This window comes from Salvelinus alpinus, chromosome 5 (assembly GCF_045679555.1).
Source record: "Salvelinus alpinus chromosome 5, SLU_Salpinus.1, whole genome shotgun sequence".
NCBI lineage: Eukaryota > Metazoa > Chordata > Actinopteri > Salmoniformes > Salmonidae > Salvelinus > Salvelinus alpinus.
Window position 1 is genome coordinate 43,849,514 of NC_092090.1, and position 23,921 is coordinate 43,873,434.

General features: G+C 44.0%; 1 protein-coding gene across 2 annotated transcripts in view; it reads right to left on the reverse strand.

The window, feature by feature from the left end:
* Positions 1-16,425, reverse strand: part of LOC139576223 (teashirt homolog 3-like) — a 35,214-nt gene extending 18,789 nt beyond the window's left edge. Inside the window, exons 1-2 of one of the 2 annotated variants that reach the window (XM_071402021.1) lie at positions 15,639-16,425; positions 14,875-15,232 (exon numbers count right to left, since the gene is read on the reverse strand). In XM_071402021.1, coding sequence (XP_071258122.1) covers positions 14,875-14,914 — 40 coding nt within the window. In that variant the 5' untranslated portion in view covers positions 14,915-15,232; positions 15,639-16,425. The remainder of the gene's footprint in view (positions 1-14,874; positions 15,233-15,638) is intronic. The other variant, XM_071402023.1, reaches the window with a different exon arrangement.
* Between the last annotated feature and the right edge of the window lie 7,496 nt (positions 16,426-23,921).

Sequence of the window (23,921 nt, forward strand, 5' to 3'; positions counted from 1 at the left end):
CCACAGAATGACAAAAAGTAATTAACAGATGTCAACAAATGTTGTGATACTGACAACACCAAATCAGGCCCCACACACAGACCCAGAGACAGTGGTTTCCTCCACTGGGAGAGGATCAGTCAGACATACACAGCAGTGGTGAGGCATCAGTGTTAAATGCACTTCCTCTCTTTGGGAACCCTGGGATTTGTAAGGGTCCTGTCTTGGACACCATGGGACAGATGTACTCTCCCACCACTGGCCCGCCACCAGAAGAACTGTGTCCGCCATGTCTGGAATGTCATGATATGTCCCACAATTGATTAGAGTGATTTACTGCCTCCCACACACACATTGACAACACACACACACACGCACGCACGCACGCACGCACGCACGCACGCACGCACGCACGCACGCACGCACGCACACACACACACACACACACACACACACACACACACACACACACACACACACACGCGCACACACACATACACACACACACACACACACACACACACACACACACACACACACACACAGACACACACACACACGCATTATCTTTTCACATGTAGGCGCAAGATGACGTCCCAGTGACACATCTAACATACTGTAACTTTCATATACACCCCCACACATGCCCCCCCCTAACCCCCCCCACACACACACACAAACTTGTCTTGTTTCCAGAGAACTCCATGGCTCTGTAGCTGTATCAGGCCTCAGGAATTCATAAACAGAGTGGGCCTTGTCAGGCCTGAGTGTAACATCCTCTCCTCAGAAACAGGAAGTGTTGATGGCTAGCCGTGTCATAAAGCCGGGCCGGGCCACACACTGATCGCTCATGTGTCTGACCTTTACTCGCCACACACTACAATATCAATAGACACATGTATCAATACAATACAATACAATACATGTAAGCAATACATGGACTAATAACAGAATGCAGTGAGAATCACAGGGGCTTGGATACAGACTTTGTGTTTTCCTCGGCAGAGATAAGAGTGAAGCACTATCGTATGGATGTTTCTCTCTGTCTGGATGGCACAAGGACGGGGGCTTTAATAGTAAAGGACATCTCTGGAACTACGTGGCTAATTAGGACTAAAAATATCAAGGCGTCTCATAGAAGTCGTTTTTGGAGGAAGATCACATTAGCCGGCGAGTCGTAAACGGATAACGACATTCATAGCCAGGCACCCAAGGCGTTTCAACGAGCCACAATGCTCTTATTGTTTTGATTCGTTCTTTTTTAAAATGTTTTATGTTACACTCTCGTCTGGGTGGGTGCATTTGACTGGTGGCTAACCAACACCATCCCTCCACTTTCTCCCCTCGGTTAGGGTGTGGGATGTCTCCAGACCTTCCGCCCCTGTCAGTCAGTGGAGTGGGAGGGAGTTGATACAATTACACTATACTTGACTCATTTGGAATACCCTGGCGATTCATACTCACTTCATCAACACATGTGGACGGTGATTTACTTGGACGGTTAACATTAAATGGAGATTCGATTACCTTTTTTTTGGAAGGGATCTAGGTCATGTGATCACATTTCTGAACAGCAATTGGCTCTGCTAAGTATCAAGCGAGCGTTCAAAAGATCTGTTCGACAGTCCGGCTTATTATAGTCAATGAATCAATTCCTTTCACGACGAACAGTGTTTATTGACTCTTATCGCCCAGTGAGCTAATGAAACAGGTCTGCTCTTCGGGAAGAAGGCGATGGCAGTTTTCATGTGGCTATTACAGCGTCTTTAAATAGGCAGGTCTTGTGCGCTGCCTTCATTTGGACAAATCAAAATGAAGTTGTTTTTCATGTCTGGGTCTGGTGACACTGTTGAATAGGCAGGATAGAGAGAGATAGAGCGAGTGAGAGAGTGTGTTGCTTGTAGCCCAGGGCGAGGCTTAGGGTTAAAGTATTTTGGAGACAGGGTAAGCGGTAGGGGTTATGGGACATTGTCATTCCCACGCACTATTATGACTGGTCCAGCTGTGTGGAGAGAGCACACAGTTCCACTACGATATGCCTTGATTATCTTCTAAAAAACTGGAGAGAAAAAAAAAAACGTCAAAAAATGATTATGAGAACCTACGGGGGCGTCAAAACACAAGAGACACGTACAGATCAAAGAAGGGTGAAGGGGGGATAGGAGCCCCCACCCTATGAATCACACGGTAAACCTCTCTCTATAGTCACAACACACAGCCCCAGAGGATCGTGGGCTATGGGAGTTTACATGTGAACGTTAGGCAACACTGTGGTAGAAATATAACATCAGAGAACATGCCGGTTCAGGAGCGTGAGCAGTGTTGTTGTTCTCGGAACACGAAGGACTAGGAAGCACTGGGCAGGGATGGGGATGGACAAAGAGAGAGAAAGAGAGGGAGAGAGAGAGAACCCAAAGGAGACCTGGTGTAGTAGGCAACCTGACCTCAGATCGCCTAAAGCAGGGATCATCAACTGGATTTAGGATGGTCAGGGGACCGGATCATAGTTACTAATCATTTGTAGACCGCAAATTGACCACAAGAGGCCCAAACAGACTAAAACATAATCATTTCAAACCTTGCTTACATTTGTATACAATCACATCCCTCTAATTTGTGTGGAAATACTTTGGAACAGATTTCCAAAATTAAAATCACTTGGAGCTGATTTGCTGGTGTTTTTAAGAGTATTTTATGTCCCCCAAAAACAATTTTGTTTGTTTGTTTGTTTTTTTGCTCAGGGGCCAAATAAAATCACCTGCGGGAACCCTGACCTAAAGGCTAAGTCCCTGGGCCCCTGAGTCTAGGAGGGCTATGATACCTGGGACGGACAAACAAACACACACAGAAACATGCCAACACATTATGTAAGTAGTTATATAAACATGCATGCTGAACACATGCAATATCAAACGTTATGTTTTCCCAACACCTCTCCAAACTCCTGCCTGCCATGAGCCATGTGGACCCACACAACTCCACAGATGTAGGGACCAGGATCCTGTAAAGGCGGAGGCAGGAAGCCAGCTCCAGAGAGCCCACTACAGGCACCCTCTCCTGGGCCCCAGGGATCACTGCAGGGCCCTATCTCTACTGCACTGGTCTGCTTGTCTGTCTGTGGGTTTGTGTGTGGTGTTTTTTTTACAAGTGTTCCCTTTAATCTACCTCTCTCTCTCTCTCTCGTCCGCTCTGCCAGCCTTTTATTATTTCTCTCCATTTTCTAGCCAATCTTCTTTTAATTAATTAGAACCTGTGCCACTGACTGCGAGAGCCGAGTTTTATCAGCACTCACTCACTCCCTCCTCTCCTTCACTGTGTCGAGAGCGAGAGAGAGAGAGAGAAAGAGAGAGAGAGAGAGAAAGAGTACCCTCCAGTCTCTTCTCCTTCCTATACTCCCTTCCTTTTCCCTTGCTTCTCTCTTCTTCTTTTTTTAATCCAGGCAACCCAGACCAAGTGCTAGCAAGGGTCATATCTTTTTAATTATCTTTCCTGCCTTTGATTAATTATTCCGTCTGACAATAGCGTGTTTCTAATGCTTTTCACCTGCCCGCGCTGATTGACAGCGTCTCTGTCTGATTCAAAGCAAACAGCTGCTGCCATGATTGCCTAGCAACCAGGAGGTGATGGATGAGTCTCAAAGATGGATGGCCACAATAAATCATGTCTCCTGCTATAAAACTGGGAAAAAGAAAGAGAGGAGGGAGGGGGGACGGGAAGAAAAAGGGCACAAAAACAAAACAACCTTTCTATCTCTCTCTCTCTCTCTCTCTCTCTCTCTCTCTCTCTCTCTCTCTCTCTCTCTCTCTCTCTCTCTCTCTCTCTCTCTCTCTCTCTCTCTCTCTCTCTCTCTCTCTCTCGCTCTCTCTCTCTCTCTCTCGCTCTCTCTCACATCTAGTGTGGAGGGCAGGGTTGAAGCCCTCTCCTCTGTCTGACCCTGTTTCGTTCCTTCGCTCCTCTCCAACTCCTGTACAGGAGTCCAGTTTTTCACCACAGGAAGAAGGCCAGAGGAAAATAAACAGCATAGAGGGTGAGTAGGTCTTGTGAAAATGTTGGTGTGTGATGAGGTAATCTCTCAGAGAGAGACCAGCTATCACTAGCTATCTCTCCTGCGGTCTGACTTTGGCATGGGGTGGCGCTTGTTGGCATGGGGAGAGGCTTGTTGGCATGGGGAGGGGCTTGTTGATATGCAGGCAGACAGTAAGAAAACCCAGCTGGAACAATAACGACTGACTACAAAGTTCACTATCACAAAACGTAACAAAATAAATCGAAGATTACTTTGATTGAATCCAACACTACACAAGATTATAATTCACCCTGAAATGACATTGTGCTTAACAGCTATTACAATAACATTGTACAGTACTTGCATTGTACACACCTAGGTGAATAGGGGAAAAAACATCTGTACAGCTACCACTTAAATAGTCCAGTCTAAGGAATGAAAAAATGTTGCCATATCAGAAAAATATTCAAAATAAACCATTAAAAGTGCTCAAAATGTAGTCTATCCACATGATTGTGAGTCATGGGGTTGACTAGCACAGTCAGCCGTATTTCTTCCTAATGGGCCACAGCTGTTCAGCCACACAGCCCTGACGATGGTCACCTCATCTCACTAGTCTGGCGACATAAAACGCAAAACGCAAAAAAACTCCTATATAAACAACACAAACACACAGGAAGCTGACTAAAATGAAAGAAAAGTTGCAAAACAAGGGTTACCCGGGGCGCGGTGCGAGGGCCATGTCCAACATTAGCTGTTCGTTTTTTTTTCTCTCACCTGACCGCCATTGGTTTTATTTTTACCCTTTCGGCCAAAAGTAGACAGTGAGGCGCATTAGGAGTGAGCGAGTGCTGCTCCTCTGGTATCTGGTAACAAACAAGGATCTGGCTGACCCATCCATCACTGAACCCACGTCCTGGGCCTAAAGCTCAGGTTACAGCTTTACACGGCCAGTCTAAATAATATTCAAAATGATGAATGACACAGCCAGCCTCATATCCATCATCAATCTCTTTTTTTAAGGAGCATCCATCCTCAGTAATGCTCCTTTGAATCATGGGAAAGCGAGAGAGCTCAGATTCACTGGCCTAACCCCTGAGAGAGCGAGAGAGGTCCGCGTGGCATGGAGCCGGGGCCTTGAGTGATACCTGTCAACTCCGGAGCCCGTGGCCCGGGACAAAAACGCACTGGGACATGTGTGGGAGCAGGGACTCAGATAACGGCAAAGACACACACAGATGCACACACTGATACACACACACACACACACACACACACACACACACACACACACACACACACACACACACACACACACACACACACACACACACACACACACACACACACACACACACACACACACACACACACACACACACATATTCAGATACATCATGATAGACTACACATGCAGAATCCATATACACACACACACCCATATTTACAGGAAACACATGGACAAACACACATACAAACACACACGTAAACACATTAAATACTAACTTCATTCCAAACAAGTACCCTACCAAACTCAGTGTGTTATTTTTAAACACATACTGTACATCTTCAAACACACCCTATCTTCCTCCCACCTCAAGCACCACACAAAGTCCCCCTCCAATTCTTTCCCATCTCACACATAGGGGTTAGGGAATGTGAGAGGCGAGTTGGAGCATTACTGGATCTATAGCACCGTTCCTCTTCACTCCCAACCTCTCACTCCACACCCACAGTCCTCCCCATGTCCCCTCTCCTTCCTCCTCCCCCCGAAGACCCCGTCCTCAGCCCACTTTTGGCTTCACAGCCCCCCCTCCCCTCCTCCCCCACAGAGGCGTGGACGTCCAGGCTCCTCTCTGAGGGAGGAAGACAGCCCCTCACACAGGGCTCTGGCAAGGGCCCGTTTGATAAATGACACACGTCATTCTGTCAGGAGAGAAGGGTGGGTCCATGATGTATGACCATGCCGACGAGAGGAGGAAATCGACTGTTTGGCATGGAGCAGCTACTCTCCCTCCACCACAGCTCTGTTTCAGACCTCCTAAAAGACCCGGGCCGGCTAGCCTTGTGTGTGTGTGTGTGTGTGTGTGTGTGTGTGTGTGTGTGTGTGTGTGTGTGTGTGTGTGTGTGTGTGTGTGTGTGTGTGTGTGTGTGTGTGTGTGTGTGTGTGTGTGTGTGTGCGTGTGTGTGTGTGTGGAATGGATGTGTGTGTACGGACAGAGAACAGGCTGCCCTTCTTTTCCCTTGACCCCCCCCCAAACTCTCCCTTTCCCTGTCTCTCTTTATTTCTTTCGCTCTCTCTGTCTGTTCTTTTCCTCTTCCCTTCTCCCTGTGTTCCTCCCCACCAGAGTGTACAAACAGGAAGAGTGTAGGGACGGAAGGAATACGAAAATGAAAATAAAGAAGACTAGAAAAAAGCTAGCTCGGTAGCAAGAGGGCAGTTATATCAATCAAAGTCAACTTCGGGCAACAACAATACCACCATTTCAAATGACATAGCTATCTCAGACAAACGACCGTGACATGGGGATGGAAACCCGATCGGCCAAACGGTTCTTCTCATAAGAGAGAGGATCTACTTTTTTCCCTCTGTGTTTTCTGTGGGGGTTTTTTCTTTTTTTCCTCTACTCCTCTATCTCACGCTCACCTCTTTTCTTTTTTGACACACAAGCGAGGGCCCTGACATCTGCAGAGTGCATTTAAAGAAAAAAAAAGATGTGTCAGAGGAGTGTGACGGCCCCCTCCTCATACACACCCCCCCCCCCCCCCCCCCTGCTCGGTTTCATTAGCTCACTGGCAGGGTGACACTTCTCAAGCTCATTACAGGGGAAGGATTTATGGAGCAGAACCCAATGGCGAAGAAAAGGCATCTGTCAATAATTGCAGGGAGCTGCACTCACATCTCGAGAAGCTTTGAAATCTCATTAGGTATGCAGTTATCAGGCATAAAGATCAAAAACATTACTCAACTCCGACAGAATCCTACCAAGAAACATTAATTAGCAACAGGCCTGCAGTATAAAATAAAACAGACTTCCTCTCTCTCTCCCTCTCTCTCTCTCTCTTCTCGCACCTGCCTGCCTTTTCCAAGGAGAGAAAAACCCGACCCCCTTCCTGTTACATAAATACAAACACACACATAGGTGTATAAGCAGAAACACACACAAACACTACACATGTGTAAACATGCAAATCACCACCCCCACCTCAGACCACATCCACCCTGCCATTCCTGACCCCCCCCCCCCCCCCTCATTACAAAAAAAGAAACGGTGAGGGGGGGGATAATTCCCAGCATCTGAGACTGATCAGAACATGAAACAGGGGGAGGGAGGGAGTGAAGGGAAGGCGAGGCGTTTGAGGCCCGTCTCTTGGCTTCGGTGAGGAGAGAAGAGGAAGAGGCTGTCATGCCTGAGAAGGATGTCAGCCCTGGCTGGCCCTGATTACATGGGCCTCTACGGCTCCCCTGCCTTTCATCACCGCCACCATCAAAAACAGCCTCCGTGTCACCCGTACGCATGACTGATGGCTGCCAGTCTCGCCTGGCCCCTGTCAGAGCCCCACGGGGGGGGACTCCCCCGCCCTGTTCCCCAGCCACTCTGGCAGACACTAAGACAACCCCCGCCCCCCGCACCCATTGGCTGGCCCACCCCAACTGAGGGAAAGAAGAAACCCGAACCTGGAGTCTGGCCCAAACGACACTCAGAACCAACCACTGTTGCCCCCCCCCCCCCCATCGCTCCATCTCGTCCTCCCCGGCCCCCTACCTCTCCTCTCTGTGCACCCCCGTCCCTCCTCGACATGACAACAACACAGGCAGGGATTACTCCACACGGCCATATTTCACTGCACAGGGCTGCTGGGAGATTTAATCCCCCTTGTAGCTGCCAGACTCCTGAAGACTGGCCCGACACACACATCACACAAAGAGCCATAGTATCGCTGAGAGGAGAGGAAGGTAGGGTGGGGGGAGAGAGGAGAGGACAAACCAGACATACAGAGAGAATTTCAGCCAAATAATACCCTAGTCTGCCTTGGGAAAGTGCAGCCAGCCAAATTTGGGGGAAGTGTTTTATACTGTACTGAGGAGGAGCATAACATATTTCTGTCTCTCCGCAGAGGAAGTGCAAAGATCCCACAAACTCTCTCAATTTCCTGTTTCCTCAAAAATGTGCCTAGAAGAGAAGCCGATTCCCATGGTGCTCTGGTGCAGGCCCGCTAGAGAATCGGGCTTCACAGAGGGAGTTTGTGGAGTGTGCTCAGAGCAGAGCAGTGGCTGAGGCCCTGCCCAATCACTCCACTGGAATAATCACAATATCTCCTGCACGTTGAAATAGCAGCACTCAGGAGCTGACATCATTCCCTAATCACTGGGGAAAGCGAGAAACTGATAATCATTGATTAATCAAGTATGAACACCCGCACCAGAGAGAGAGGGAGAGAGGGAGAGATGGAGAGAGAGAGAGAGAGAGAGAGAGAGAGAGAGAGAGAGAGAGAGAGAGAGAGAGAGAGAGAGAGAGAGAGAGAGAGAGAGAGAGAGAGAGAGAGAGAAGGAGGAGGAGCTAAGTAGCCACTAATCTCCTGACCAAACTTCCTTTAACCAGTGTTTGGATATTCTCATTAATTCAGAAAGCACCCAGTTCGCCGCCATTCGACAAACTGTTGCATTGTATGGTTAGGTAGACGTTGATATCTGTCCAGTCTTCTAATCATACAAGGTTGCCTAATCGCTTGCACTGGTGCACAATTTGCTGAGGTGTTCATTTCAGCAGGGAATAAAAGATAAAAGGTAGAGCTAAAAGGTACATAAATAAATACTGCTATGTGTCTATTTTGTGAGTAGTATTGTTTGGATAAAGAGCCAGACACAGTCAAACACCATTTTTAGGTCTTGATAGCTTGTGTGTAAATGTAACTGTCTTGTGTGTGTTCTATGTGCGTACCTTTGTGTACAACAACTGTATGTGTTCCCTCGCCCTCCCTGCTCTCTCACTAACCCTGCTGCAGTCGCAATTCATCGCTCTCTCCTCACAAAACAATCTTTGGCGAGAGGAGCAGGGAGGAGAGGGGATATGAACAAAAATTAGGGAAAGATGCAGCCTTGTGAGCCAATTTAAGAAATAACTGCTGATGCATCAGCTATTGACTGTTTCGGCGCTCGTGATAACGCTCAAGGCGAAACTGTGGGCAAAATGACAGCATCAACCGCCTGCAATAAACTGCAGCCCGCGAGACCAAGGGAGCTCTAATTGACAGCTGTCAAGCTAATGGGAGCCATGACGGAAGATTCTGGGAGAAAAAAATCTGTTTATCAACCATCAACCGTACATCCTCGAGCAGGGAACTTTCCCTCCCTCCCTCTCGCTTTCTTTCTCCCTCTTTCTCTGTGCCTACGTTATTCAGCTTTTTCCCTCACCCCTTCTCCCTTTATTTCTCTCTCTCCGCCCTCTCCGCTCTTAACCCTGTTCATTGTCGCTCACTTGCGGCTGTGAAAAAGGCAGAGGACGGCCATAACTAATCATAGTGTCAGTTGGCTGCCTGGGAGAGCCTCACTTTAGGGAGAGCAATGCAAGGCAAGGCAAGGCTGAGGAAAGGCCCATAATCCTGAGAAGAAGGCCCAAGAGTAGACACCTCACTCCGGAGGGGGCACCAGGGACTGGGCTTCAGGGGACTACTGATCATGAGGCCGGGACACACAGACAAAGACTCATGTGGACAGACAGATAGGCCTAGACCTCTTTCGACTCCCACTCATTGATTCTCCACATTTGGTTGCGTGATCTATCCATATGCTCTTTCTACTTCACTGTATTTTCGATTATGCTACGCTGTTCGACGGGCGCTATGTTTCATTTTTTTGCATACAGCTTCAGACATACACAGCAGCCATGTTGCCACTCACCAGGTCCGTCATGCACCCCAAAAATCAGAGGTTGCACAAAGCACGCGAGGGGATGGTCTAGAGTGGGGGCTAGTCCCCTCGCCCGTAAGTAGTAGCCTATCTCCTGTAGCGTGAGGCAGCTTGAATCTCCTTAATGCTGAGTGCCAAAGCAGAAACACATCAGGTCCCATTTTTACAGTCTTTGGTATGACTTGGCCGGGGAACGAACTCACAACCTTCCAATGTCAGGGCGGACACTCTAACCACAAGGACACTGAGTTGGTGCATATGTAAATTGGAGAATTTTGCATTTTTCAAACACCTGAAACAGCCTTTTCCTGCACTCCAGAGCCGTAATCATTATGCTTAATTCTATGTAAAAAAAATATTAAATATGTGTATTTTTTTGCATATCTAAGCACACGCCTTCTGTATACTCCTGTCTGGTGGTTATTTTTTTAAAGAAATGTCTGCGTCTGTGCTAAAATCTGGGTAAAAGATTGGAAGGAAAGTGAGTCCTATTCAGTACGTTTAGTTATTGCTTGCTTTTCTAAAGTCTACAATCTTTTCCAGCAGGCGTTCCGGCTAAGATAGTTAGACAAGTTAGCTACACTAACTTGATTGATAGCCTGAAATGGCTTCTTGGTAGCTAGTTATGAGGTTGGGAGATTGGGAACCTATCTGGGTTAGCTAAAGCCAGCTTCATAAAATGTATAAGTGGCTAGTAGTATTACAGAGAAAAAACTAAAAATGTATTTTTTAAATAAAATATATAAATATTTTTTTACAGGACAAATATGAGGGAGCACGTGTCCCAACCATATAAAAAACATGAATAAATACAAGTAAATCATATCGGATTTAGCCTCAGTGTTTCTAACTAAATCATAATATTCATATTCAAAAATAACATCTCACTGTGATAACTAAGTTCATGAACTTTGCAATCGTCAAACTCAACACCATCCAATGGATGTAGTACACCTATTCATTAATAAATCCACTTGATTTTAAATATAATTTAAATTTAATTCTTTATAATTATATTTCTCATTAACAGAGACTGTGGAAGGTGATGTTTATGAAATCATTTTCTTTCCGTCTTAATAATTAATAGAATTATCATGACCAGCTTTTAAACTAGGATAATTAGCCTAATTAAGATGGCATGTTTCATTAAATTTCATTCGCTGAGACTGTGAAGGGGTAAAGCTTTGTACGAGCAAGGCACCAACAAGCCGCTGCGACCGACCCTTGAACTACAGCGAATCAACCAACTACACCAGCGACAGAGTGAATACAGTAACATTACACTATTACACAAACCCTCTGTTTTTTTTAGCAAGGAGCAGAGACAAAGAATTATTACAAGAACATGCAAGCTGTGTGTGTGTGTGTGTGTGTGTGTGTGTGTGTGTGTGTGTGTGTGTGTGTGTGTGTGTGTGTGTGTGTGTGTGTGTGTGTGTGTGTGTGTGTGTGTGTGTGTGTGTGTGTGTGTCTGTGTGTGTGTCTGTGTGTGTGTAGTAACCTATGTGTCTACGGGCCACTGTATGTCGATGTGTATCCAGCATGAGTGCAACGTTAACACACATCAAGCATGATTAATCTCTCTCGCTCATCCACAATCAATCAAACACGCACAAAAATCACAGAAATCAGCTGCTTTTCCTCAACGCAATCTATCTCCCATCAAGCAGAACTAGATCTGTCATGATCTTAATATTTTGTATAAATCATGTTTAGACCCTTTGAACACAATGCTGATAATAGGCATTTGGAAAATCAACTAATGTGGAAAAGCATCTATACCTTTGACTACGTCGTGATCTAAGTGATGATGAGCAACGTCAACAATAACAACGTCGACTAATTTCACAAGGCTTCTTCAAATATATATCTCACAGACAGCGGCCTGGCCCTAAAGCAATACTATTCTCTATGACAGTGTAGCAAAACAGCTACAACACCAGTGCAATGTTTTCCGAGTGTTTCGGGCAAGAGGCACTACAGTACTACTCAGTAAGAGTAACATGGCATAACACAACTAGTGAAGGAGAAAAAAAAGTCCTACGTTTGACGTTCCCTCTTTCCTCCCCAAAACAACCATATGTTTGGTCTTGCAAGGCTTGGAAGCAGACAAAAAAAATAAAAAAAACGGTGTTCACAGCATTGTCCACTCCTAAACGGAGGAAGGTATTGTGGGAAAGGTATTGTGGCTAGACAGAGAGAGTGGTGTGTGTGCGTGTGCGTGTGTTTGTGTGCGTGTGTGTTGCTGCTATAGGCCCCTCTTTCTCTGACAGAATTTTCGAGAGGCTAGTTTTTGGTGTTGTTACAGGGCTCCTGACCATTAAAAAGCAGCCTAATTCCAGCCAACGTGATTACCCAGGTACCCTAGCCCATTTGTCACCTGCAGCAGAAAATTGAGTTAGTGCACGACTAAAGGCATGGAGGACTGTGTCATATCAACCTGATTACATAAAACTAGCTGCAAACCTAATTGGGCTGGATGACAGTGTGCGGAGCTTGTCATCTCCAATCATTAGGGCTGTCAGGAATCCATCAGCTTTACAGCTAATTAGGTGAACACTAATGAAGCTGGCAAAACAACTTTCTTTTTATACGGCTGAGCAGCCCTTCCAGTCTGGGGGGCTGGAAAAGGGGAAAAGAGCGAGAGGAGAGAAAGAGAGAGGGAAGCAAAGAGAAGGAGAGAGGGAGAGAGAGATTTTCTCATGAAACGCTCAAGGTTGCTGGGGACTGGATTTCCCAAAGTTCCTAATCAAGGCCCATCATCTGCCATCTTTTGCTCTTTCCATCACTATAGCGCAATCAATTTGTCACCACTCTTTGTGTGCCACGGAGCAGTCGTCAACCTTATAACTTGCAGCTGTGAGGGCTGCTGGGAAAGAAGGAGGGGCGAAGGGTGGGAGGGGGTATACAGACCCTGTAAAAAATTACAGGAAGTTGCCTCGTCCAAAAAAATAATAACATCCCTCACTGCTCTTGTGTCTGTCCTCGTCCGCTCGTCAAAAGAATAAATGCCTTATTTTTCTCTCTCACTTTCTCGTCTGGGATAAGAAGGCTTTCAGTCAGCCCCCCTCGGCCCCCACCCCCAGCGTGTCCATTAGGCAAAAGCGTTTTGATAAAGTAAAGCCCAGGCCCAACGTATGGAGAAACAAAATGAGAGCAGTCACTCTGCCAACTTCTGATTGACCATTAGAGCCATTGATGAATGTGGCTGTCAAAAGGGAGACAATTAAATCAAATATGAAACAAAGTCGCTTTGACGGGTCATTCTGATGGAGCAAACCATTCTTCCGTCTCCCGATTAGGCCTAATAGTTAAATTTTTCATAGAAACACTGTGTGTGCGTGCAAGATAAAATTGTTTGTGTGTGTATGTGAGTGTGCGTGTGTGTGTGTGTTTGCGTGTGTGTGTGTGTGTAGTAAAGTGAGCGAGTGTTTGGATTACTATAATAATTGCATAATATTGAATTTTGATAGTATATTTGAAGGGGATTTGACTTTGGTGCTTGTTATAGTTTTGTTATAGGTTAAAAGTTACATTAGTAGAGATTAATTTACATGTAGGCTATGTTGCAGAAAACTGAACTACACTTTAAAGCATATAGGTAAATGCAGCCTATATTGTGATGGTAATGAAGCACATGTCTCACAAATAAGAATAATACTTATTGAATCTTAAAACAGGTAGCCTGTATACTTCAACACACTGGTACTTCAAACAATACTTTCAACAGCGGACATAAAATACAGAAGTTCCAGTCATATAGCAACAGTATGAGAACAGAAGTCTGATTCAAATAAAAAAATGTTTTACAACAGAATGGTAGCTAAGTAACTACCATGTTGTAGCATACCCTAATTATTTATATAGAGTAGAATATATGTGTTCCATGACCTAAGTAAGATTTGATTAAAGCCTATGTTGAACAGTCAGTTTGGTTTATTCTCTATGTTTAAGAGAGAGAAAATAAAATGAAATGTGGCCTTTGGCTCTGACAACGTGAAAAGTACAAAAGAAGCAATTAAAGATGCTTTAAATGGCTAGTTGTCATACCAGACATGACGTCACGTGAACCGGCGTTGCTATGGGGAGTGATTTATTTGTGTTTATCCGGAAAGAATAGATCAAAGACAAGCCAAATGACGGGCAATCAATCAGCCGTCAAATCAAAGATGGCAATTGTCCATTAAAGCCTCTTCCAGTCCACGTCTCCCCTAGAGTCGGCTGCGAAATAATCTTTAAGTATTTCCCAGAAAGGAGAAATCAGCCAAGGGAAACTAGGCGAAAGTTGACATTTTGTGATCAAATGTTTTAGCATGCACAAAGCCCCAAACCAGCATCAAAGGAAATCATGACAGTCAGCTGACACGAGCCCCCTTTTCCTTGCGCTTCTTTATAGATCTCTAATTCAAGGAGTCAATATCTGCACCCTACGGAGGGAGGAAGGGAGAGTAGGCTAAAATAGGGTAAAAGGGAGAGACCTATCAAAGCTGAAGTTGTCTTTGACTAGTCGGATAGAGCTACGGCCTGGGAAACCTTTTATGTCTTCCGAGAACTGTTGTTAGCAGATCGTTTATCGAATGGAATCATTGTTGCCCCAGAAGTTGGAAAAAATTATATACTGAGAACATTTAAACAATGTTGCCAATAACTAGGCTATGTAATGGGCTATGTAAGTATGCTGATAATGCAATTGACTATTAAAATAGTACGTGGCTTAGTATCAAACGTGGTCTACGTGGTTGTAAAAAAAAGCACATCCCCTTCAAAGGGAAAGTACAAAAAAAACGAATAGCTAGTAGCCTAACCATCCCTCTTTGAGTGAATGGGTATTTGCCATTTCCTCCCACTGTAGCCTACGCTACAATGTAGCTACACGCACATGATTCAGTACTATACATGGTAGGACCAGTGAAGGCAATGGAAATACCGCAGCAGTCGTAGTAAAAACAGAGGTGATAACATGCATATCATAGAGTCGTACCTGCTGCACGCCGGGGCGCTTGCTGTTTCCTCCGCGGCATTCTTATTTCGGGGTTCTGAAGAGTTCTTCTCTAGCCCCAGAGATCCCTAGCTGGTCCGCTCTTCTTTGATAGAGGCGCTTCCTTACACGGTACCCGGGGCGCTTTCAGAAGGCTGACATAGATCGGCAGTTTTCAAACAAAAATGCAGACATTGAAGAAAGGGTAGATCTGAAGATGAAGAAGAACAAGCGTTTTTTTCTTTTTCCTGTTCGACTTGGATATCACAGTGTGTGGAGACCGGGAGTACAGTGGTGGGAGAAAAAAATTCTTCAGCCTCAATGTGATTCTCACTCCGTGTTGGAGGCTGCAACAGGCAAGCTTAAAGGAAAACGAAATGAACGCGTCACTCAAAGTCTGCAAACAGGGGCAAACATCAAGCGCTGTCACATTTATTGTGCCTTGCACCTCCAATGGCTAGCTAGCTCTTGTCATATAAGCATCACATGTCTGCTGTCCCTCACCACAGCCCCATAACGGTGTCTGATACGATCTACACAGTTCTATACAGAATAAAAAAGTAAGCTTTGCTATTTGATAGAAATCATTCATGAGCATTTTCAAAAGTCATCCATGCATGCTGAAGACCAAATGCGGATACAATAGCATAACTGTAAGGAGGAGAGCACTGTTCCACTCTTTGGCTACACATGGAAACAAAACATTGTATTCTTCCCTAGGCTATTGGACTATCTTAATGTTGACTAGATGTTAATGGCATACTTACTCAATCGGTTGATTAACTGCGTTATCCATGAGGATTTTGATTCTGGTAATCACACGCAATTTAAAAACCAGCAAGGCAGCATCTCAGCGTCGCTGTAGCCATCGTATGAAAATCCCAGTGTTTCCAAGTCCCCTTAAAACATCAACAAATATATATATATATATTGTTTTAAGATAGAGCGGTAAAGACAAAGGTTGAAAGAAGAGATGGACGGACTTGTCGCCCACACGCTGGCTCGCTCCGTTATTTTGTCCAAGCGCGTTCAAAATCCACTGAGAGCAGTTCGAATCGATGAGATACGTGCTTGATTGGGTATCCCTTGTTGTAATAATGTACATCAGAAGGAGGGGATGGACTCGTGCTGTGCCTCAGCTGCTCTGAGAGCATGGATCAGCAGCTATTGCCAAACACTTTCTTGGCTGCTAATAGCACTTTTTCCTCTTCTTTGTGTGGCTGATAGTAGCTATTTAAAACAGCACCAGCGAATCAGACGAGTCTTCCTTACTGCAAGATGCCTTCTTCTGCTCAAGTGAGTCAGGCACAAAATCCGAATCATGCGCTCTCCTTGTTTTTGTTGATACAGAATGGAAAGAATAATAGGCTAGTTTTTTTTAAACGGTAAGATCAAAACGATGCACACATCCCCATCCTTCAGATTTGGGACCATCACAGGCACTATGAGCTTTTTCTTTCAAATGTTTCCCTCACAGTAAAGAAAAAACTTTACAGATCATTTTCTGTATTATTTAGGGTGAAAGTGGATAAATTGTCCCATCTTTTTCAGATCATCTTCAAGATAGAATACAATTGGTCCGCTGTCTACTGCAAAGGTTATGACTGTGGACGCAAATTATTTTCTCGAAAACCAGAACGCGGTAAGTTGTCAAAGGATTTTTTTCTTCTGCCAGATGTGTGTGTCCGTGTCTTTGCCGTGTCGTGGTTTCCCAGTCTCATGCTAGTCAATAGTCAGAAACATCTGACCGGCAGGGGAGTCGCTCGACAGGAACAAGATCTCCTCTCCGTTCGCCAGGCTTGTTGGGGGATGAGAAAGAGCAGTCTTTCACTGATTCCGGATGTTTTAGCCTAATCTCGCTGCGTATGCCACTACACCACTGCATGCCGTTAGATCCGCCCAAGCATCTGTCCGTCTAACCATTGGCGCATCCATCAGTGTCACACGCTCTGCACACTCGCACCGACCATACCCCTCTCAGTAGACACAACAGCCTCCGCATAGCGCCTCTTCATTTCTGACACATTCGCTTTGGTCAACAAGCTGGAGGTTTTCAGTGGTCTAATGGTCGACATTCTCATTTCCTAATACAAGAAATCAAAAGGGAATCAATGCAGATGTGATGCAATCGGTAGCTTTTCACTAGCATTGCATTGAGACAGTGGGCTATGTAAAGCTGTGCGCCTCTCTGCCTCTAGTCGTCTGAAGCCTACTGTCAACTGTGGAAAGCCACTGCTACCTCAAAGAATCACTATGTTTTTTTAATGCAAACTATGGAAACCATATACACATTTTGTCTCAGACGGACTAAAAACATCGTATCCAAAGTTGTATTTGGTTTGTGCGTAAATACGCGTAAAAGTGGTGCTTTTTGGGAACGCACCAAAAGGCAAAGCGCAATAGAACGCTTTACTTGAGATAGGCTGACTGATATATCATAATGGTGCTGAGGACAACATGAGTTGCGGAAGACAACCGGAAAGGATTGTCTGTACATCTGTACAGTATTCAATAGGCCTATTATGAAATATACTACTGAGAATGATGCAACATGTTTCCAAGACAATGTTGAAGAATGTGAGCTTTTTCTTCTTATTTTTTTGCATACAATTTTACAGTAGTACATAGTGCATAGCAATTCGATAACTTGACCGTTCTCTTGGCGTTACTTTACTTTCAGTTCAGTATTAGGTTACATTTCTAATCTACTCTAAATCATTCGCTCCCTCTTGAAAAGAGTGTGCCAATGGCATAAGTAAAGGCTACAATACATGAGCCATATTTACATTTTAAAAAATGGGATCGTGAAGTAAAATGTAAAGATGTAAATTATGCCCATGTGTGTGTGTGTGTGTGTGTGTGTGGCTACGAGTGAGTGACCAGTACAGCATTTCAACTTCAAGATTAACGTCACAAAACGCTATTGTTTTGAATAATATGATTTATCTTGAACATGTTTCTGCCTCATTCGTTGTATACAATGCCAAATAGAAAGTCGTCATATCCCTCATTCTGTTTGCAGATATATGATTCAGCCCATTATGTTTACAGGTTAGGCCAAACGTGCATGCCATTACACCTTTGGATAGGTCTATTGAATTAAAAAAGACCGCAATAATTTTCCCGCTAAAACAAAAGTTGAAGCTCGTGAGTCATACAGTTAGAGTTAGTTTCCGTGTTTAGCAGTGTAGCACATTTAAGCCTATATTTAGATTTGCAGTGATGTGCCGAGGCTAACTACAGCTCTTTGCTTCAGATATGGATTCCTTAAAAAGTTGGAATTATAATGACGTTTATGATTATTTAAACTTAACTTTATATATAACATTCAGTAAACCAGAAGTATAGAAGAAGCATGCCCCAAAAAATGATTGTTCTTACTGATGTTTGTTCTGTTGTTAGGAGTTTGTTAACAGTATTTAATATTTATTATTATTATTAAAATACATGAAAATATATTTTGGAATTACCCTTTATTTGAAAACTAAGGCTGCGAGCTTTGCTTGGTAGGCTTCTTCGGGACTTTTGTTTATTTTTTCTAGCCAAGGCCTACTCCTTATCCTTAATATTGCAATAAGTGCAGTCATTCTCTCGACAAGTATCTTACAGTAAATTACCCTTTGGTACATGTGTGTGTCTCTCTCTGTGAGTGTTTGTGTGTGTGTGTGTGTGTGTGTGTGTGTGTGTGTGTGTGTGTGTGTGTGTGTGCGTGCGTGCGTGTGCGTGTTTGTGTGTGTGGGACAGAAGACAGAAATGGAAAGAGGGAGAGAGATGGGGGAGAGGGCACATATTTAGCGTCTTGCCCTTTTTTGCTCGTTGACATGTAACTCCATCAGCACCTCTGTTTGTAACTGTGACAATGATTCGCGTGACCATGGTTTCTGCAGAGGCAAATGTATTTATATTTCCGTTCAGATACTGTTTTCTACTGTGCAATTATCAAGGTGAAGTGTATTTGCGTGCACATGCACAACAATAATGGGTCTGTTCATTAAGTCAACTTATGATAACTTTTAGACAATGTAGGATTCAAACGATGCTGGCTTTATGCTCGCACATTCTTGTTCATAATAGGCTACAGAAGAAAAAAATCGGACAGCTAGAATTATTGGTTTTATAACGCCCACGCATGGCACAGACAGCAAGTTTTTTGCAGACCTTACCTTGTAACATACTTTATAGACAAAATCAAGGGGAAAAAATGTCTGTTTCATTTCCAATGTGTTTAATACATTTTGTCAATTTCCATATGCACATATGCTAAGTTAAAAGTGAGATGCTTTTCTTGATATATATTTGTGATATTAATTTGTTAACTTTCAACTCCATTTTGTTACTCAGAGCTTGGAGCAACTTCCCCCATAACGCCCCCGTTACTCCAACACCTGTTTTGGATATATCTAACTATCGTTAGACCTCCCTTTTCCTTTAGGGAGAATAAGACAGAGACTTATCAAAGATTGCATGATGATCAAATCAGTGTTAGAGAAGAATCAGAACCCCACCTGGACTTTTCATATGATTTAGGGAAGTGTAGCCTATCTCATGTTGCCTCTAATGCCAAGTTTTGTTCATGACTATAAATCATTTGGCCTAGTCATTTTTCTTTGGTAAAATCTGGTACTTTTGTAATTTTTAGACTATTATTGTGTTGACTAAACGTGGTGCTATTTTATTCCATACCGATCAAACTTGTTTTTTCGTTTTAGTCAACTCGATTTATATTTGATGGTTGAAGACTTCGGTGGTGCTATAGAATAGGCTGGCCCCCCAAAAATAATTCATCAAAAGTTCCTTCTGAGTCCGTCTAATTTACTGTGCTGTTTCTACTGCTTGTATAATTATTTTTGGGTTGGCACGGTGTGTGTATCCACTGTGCGCATCACTTTTTTTCCACACATACCTGGGCTTTACCATTATAATGTAAGCCCGTTGACTATTTTTGTTTCAAAAACACAGAAATTATATACATTTTCATTTGTTTGTGTAATTTTTTAAATAATCTATCTATCAATCAATCAAGCAACATGTTCATGTAATTATTAAGCCCTTTTTACATCAGCAGATGTCACAAAGTGCTTTTACAGAACCCAGCCTAAAATCCCAAAGAGCAAGCAATGCAACTACATTGATCAAATAGCATATTGTTAATTAATTTTTAATTCCATTCGTTGCACAACATTTGGTAAATATATCTAGCCCACATTGGATATTGGGAATATCAGTAGGCCTACGATATGTCCATCGACCAAACTAACTTATTTGATCAATGTTCCCTATAATGGCAGGACAACGTTACCAACATGATACCCGTATGATTATTTACTATATGCGCCGCACCAACTGTGTTGTAGGACCTCTCGAAGTTTACGCAGCCGAGCAAGTGGCAAATAATTAGCTGGGGCGGTATTTGGAGCACCCGCTTGACGCACACAGAGCGAGGTGGACCATCACTTTCACAAACTCACCAGAGGCTTACATAAAGCCATTATAACCTGCAGTTTGAGATAACATCTTTAACGCATAAAGGTTTATAATTGCCGCTACTGTGACCATAGCTCCCCCGGGAATATTTGCAATAGACTCCCGTGGTGGCGACGAAGTCAGCTGCGCCGCACCAGGGTCGGCTAGGTCATATGATAGCAGCGCTGCGGGACCCATGGAGGCGCGCATCACACAGAAAAAAAATATTCTTGGTCCTGGGATCGAGGACGGGCTTGCAGCCATGTGTATACTTTTCTAAAAAGGGATATTTGGGAAATAAAAGAGAACTGGAGTATGAATAGATAAGAATGGGATTTGTAAATAGTGTTTTTATATATCTCTGTGTGCACCATCGGGGATTTTATAGTGATCATATTGGCGAAGAGAGTGCGCTCGCCTGATCCATTCAGCTTCACGGCACACTTGTTCCTAGTAGACTGTATAAAATTCGCAAGGAAGGGATTGGCTATAGCCTCCTAGAAGAAGAGGGGAAGTATTTGGTGTCTATAATGGAAACAAGAGGCTTCTGGCAAAGGAAATTCTAATGCGTGGAAAGAGGACTTTAAGCCTATTGGTATTTCTGAGATCAGTAATATAAATATATATATATATATATAGGGATTTGTATTTATTAAGTTTACCTCCCTCTTCCTCCTTCCAGGCTGCATACTCCTCAGGGGAAGTTAACATGATCAAAGTTCATGAATCTACCTTTTTTCTTTAGAAGAAGAGAAGGTGATTGCCAGCGACCATTTTCCATGTTCAGAGGTCAAATATGAAATAACATATGAAATTATTTTTGTCACAATTTATTTAAATAAAATGATTTTTCACAGTTTTTCACAGCTGTTAGCATAAGAGGGCAACTCCAATTTAGGGCAGAGTTATCATCCAAAGCAACTCCAAAGTCACTCAAAGTCATCTCAACAAGACATATCCTGCACTTTGACTCTGAAAACACAGAGACGGAATGTTACAGGTAGTGGATGCAGGTATTTTATTCTGTCTCCCAGTGTCCTCCCTCTTTTCCATAGCTGGGTGTGCTGTGCGAGCTTGCAGGGTTGAGAGGGCAAGTGCTGACCAGCCCTCTTTCTCTGTCTGTTACTAGGTCACCAAGCCTCCCCCTCCAACCCTCCCGGCCGCTAGCCACCAGGGAGAGGGTAATTTAAGCCCTCCTTGATGTACCCTATTCATCACTGTCCCAGAGACCCGCTTCAAAATTAAAGTCTGATCTACAAAGTTAAACCAAAATGAGATAAAAACAAAATGGCAGAGGTCAAAGAGGGTTGGACAAGTCAGAATACAAGGTGGTGTTTTGCTGTGCTTGATTTATGTTTTTGGGGGGGAATGGTGAGAAATGAATACATTAATAACCCATTGGATCAAGTGAGCCTGTGTCACAGCCAGACCTAACACCGCTGTTGTTTCAGCAGTTTAGTTGTTGATCCGGTCTGCAATACAGGACATAGACCTAGGTTCCTCTCCAATGAGGTGGAGAGCAGTGTCGCCTAGTATACAATGTTGTTGTGTCAGTATTGTTCCATCAGAGACGTTGCAGTATGCTCTAATTTTATTCAAGCACATCTATTGAGTTGAACGATAATGCAGATAATGCATTGCCTTTTCTCAGCGTAATGTGTTGCTGAAACTTTCATGGTTAGTTTTTTGGGTTTGGGTCCATTTTTACTCCAATTCAGATAGTAAACTGACATTTTCCATTTTTCCTTAACATGTTTCAATGACAAAGATTTGGAATTGGAATTTAAGTTTATTCCAGATTTGACTGAATTTGAATAGAATTGACCCCAGCCCAATAATCAATTTAACGTGTAGGCTAACTTCTAATTCATTTTCACAGGATGAAGATATTGCCGCTTGTTAATATGTGTTTAAACAAATATGCTTGTTTGAAAATCAAACATAAGAAGTAAAACTATGTAAAGTTTACTGAATTGTGGGTTTTGGATGAGCCATGTGACATGGAGTACTGCTGTGAGTCAATCCTTCCTTATGGTGAGTAAAGACAGAGAGAGCGAGCAAGAGAGAGTGCTGGAGGGAGGGAGGGATGGAGTGAGAAATAGACAGAGGGACAAGTAGGGAGTGCAATAGGTAGAAAGGAAGACAGAGAGGGAGGGAGGGAGGGTGAGGGATGGAGGAAGATAAGGAGTGAGATAGAAAGAGGAGAGGGTGTGTGTGTGTGTGTGTGTGTGCGTGCGTGCGTGCGTGCGTGCGTGCGTGCGTGTGCATGTGTGAGTGCATGCGTGCATGCAGTGTGTCTGTGCATGCTTCTATGTATGCAGCGTGTGCATGTGCCCGTGTGTTTTGGTACAGTATGTCTGGGTGGGAGTGTGTGTAGGTCCTGATCCTAGGCGGTGTATGGTAAACAGGAACGCTTTCTGTGGCAGGAGGAATTTCCCCCAGCAGCCCCCTATATCAGTAATAGTGCCGGTAATGAGCTGCAGCTGTCAGTGTGGTTTCCTCTTCTCGTCTGTGATTCATGTTCCAGCTCTGCAAGATCTACAACTGGAACAAATGTTTACCCCCGATGAGAACCAGACAAACAGGGAACCAAGCACGAATAAAAAAAAAGGAAATACTGGCCATTTTTGTTTTGTTTTCTTAATGCAAGCCACCCCTGACGTGCACACCTTACAGTAAACCCACTTAGAACAGATAAGGATGCTAAATGACAGATGATCTTCTCCAGCATTTAGGAAGTGCCCGCATTTCTCATGTCTCGGTATATTTAGAGTTAAATGGGGTTGACCACTGAATTATCATGTCCTGTCACTAACCCTACGCTGCTAGTATATCCATTTCTCTGATAATGCCACAGATAGAGACTCAACATATAGATGCTGATGATGTTAGACTGCTGGAATAAGGCTTTGAGCTGCATGCTAAGGATGTAGGGCGGCAGGTAGCCCAGCGGTTAAGAGCGTTGGACCAGTAACTGAAATCCCCGAGCCGAGCCGACTAGGTGAAAAATCTGTTTTTGTGCCCTTGAGCAAGGCACTTAACCCTAATTGCTCCCGTAATTCACTCTGGATAGGAGTGTCTGTTTAAATGTAAAAAATGAAGAAGAGATGAGATCACCTAGTTAAAGCCCACGCTATCAGTCTGCAGTGATGTCACCAGCAGGGAACTGAATCACAGGCCTAGCCAGACACACATGGTCAAGTCATTAGGAGGGTTTTCCTACAGTAAAGTACTGTACAGGCTCTGCTTTCACTGTAGTGTGTGGTTTTTGCTAGGCATTGACTTACATACATGACAGTTTGCCTTTAAACATACTCCTACTGTAAAAGGACAGATTGTAATGTTATGCCACCAACATATTTGTTGGACTTTTTGTGGGTATGTAGTATTATTTATAGAAACACAAACTGTGGTTGAAGTTCTTTTCTGAATTGGAGTCCATCTATTGTGAAGCCAAATAGGCATCCCAGCTAGCACACAACGTTCTGAAAAGCATATGTTTCTATGAGCTTGGTGAGCGTGTGCCTGTCCTGTGGTTATTTCTGCATACAACCTTCCCACCACTTTCTGGGAACGGTGCAGGATAG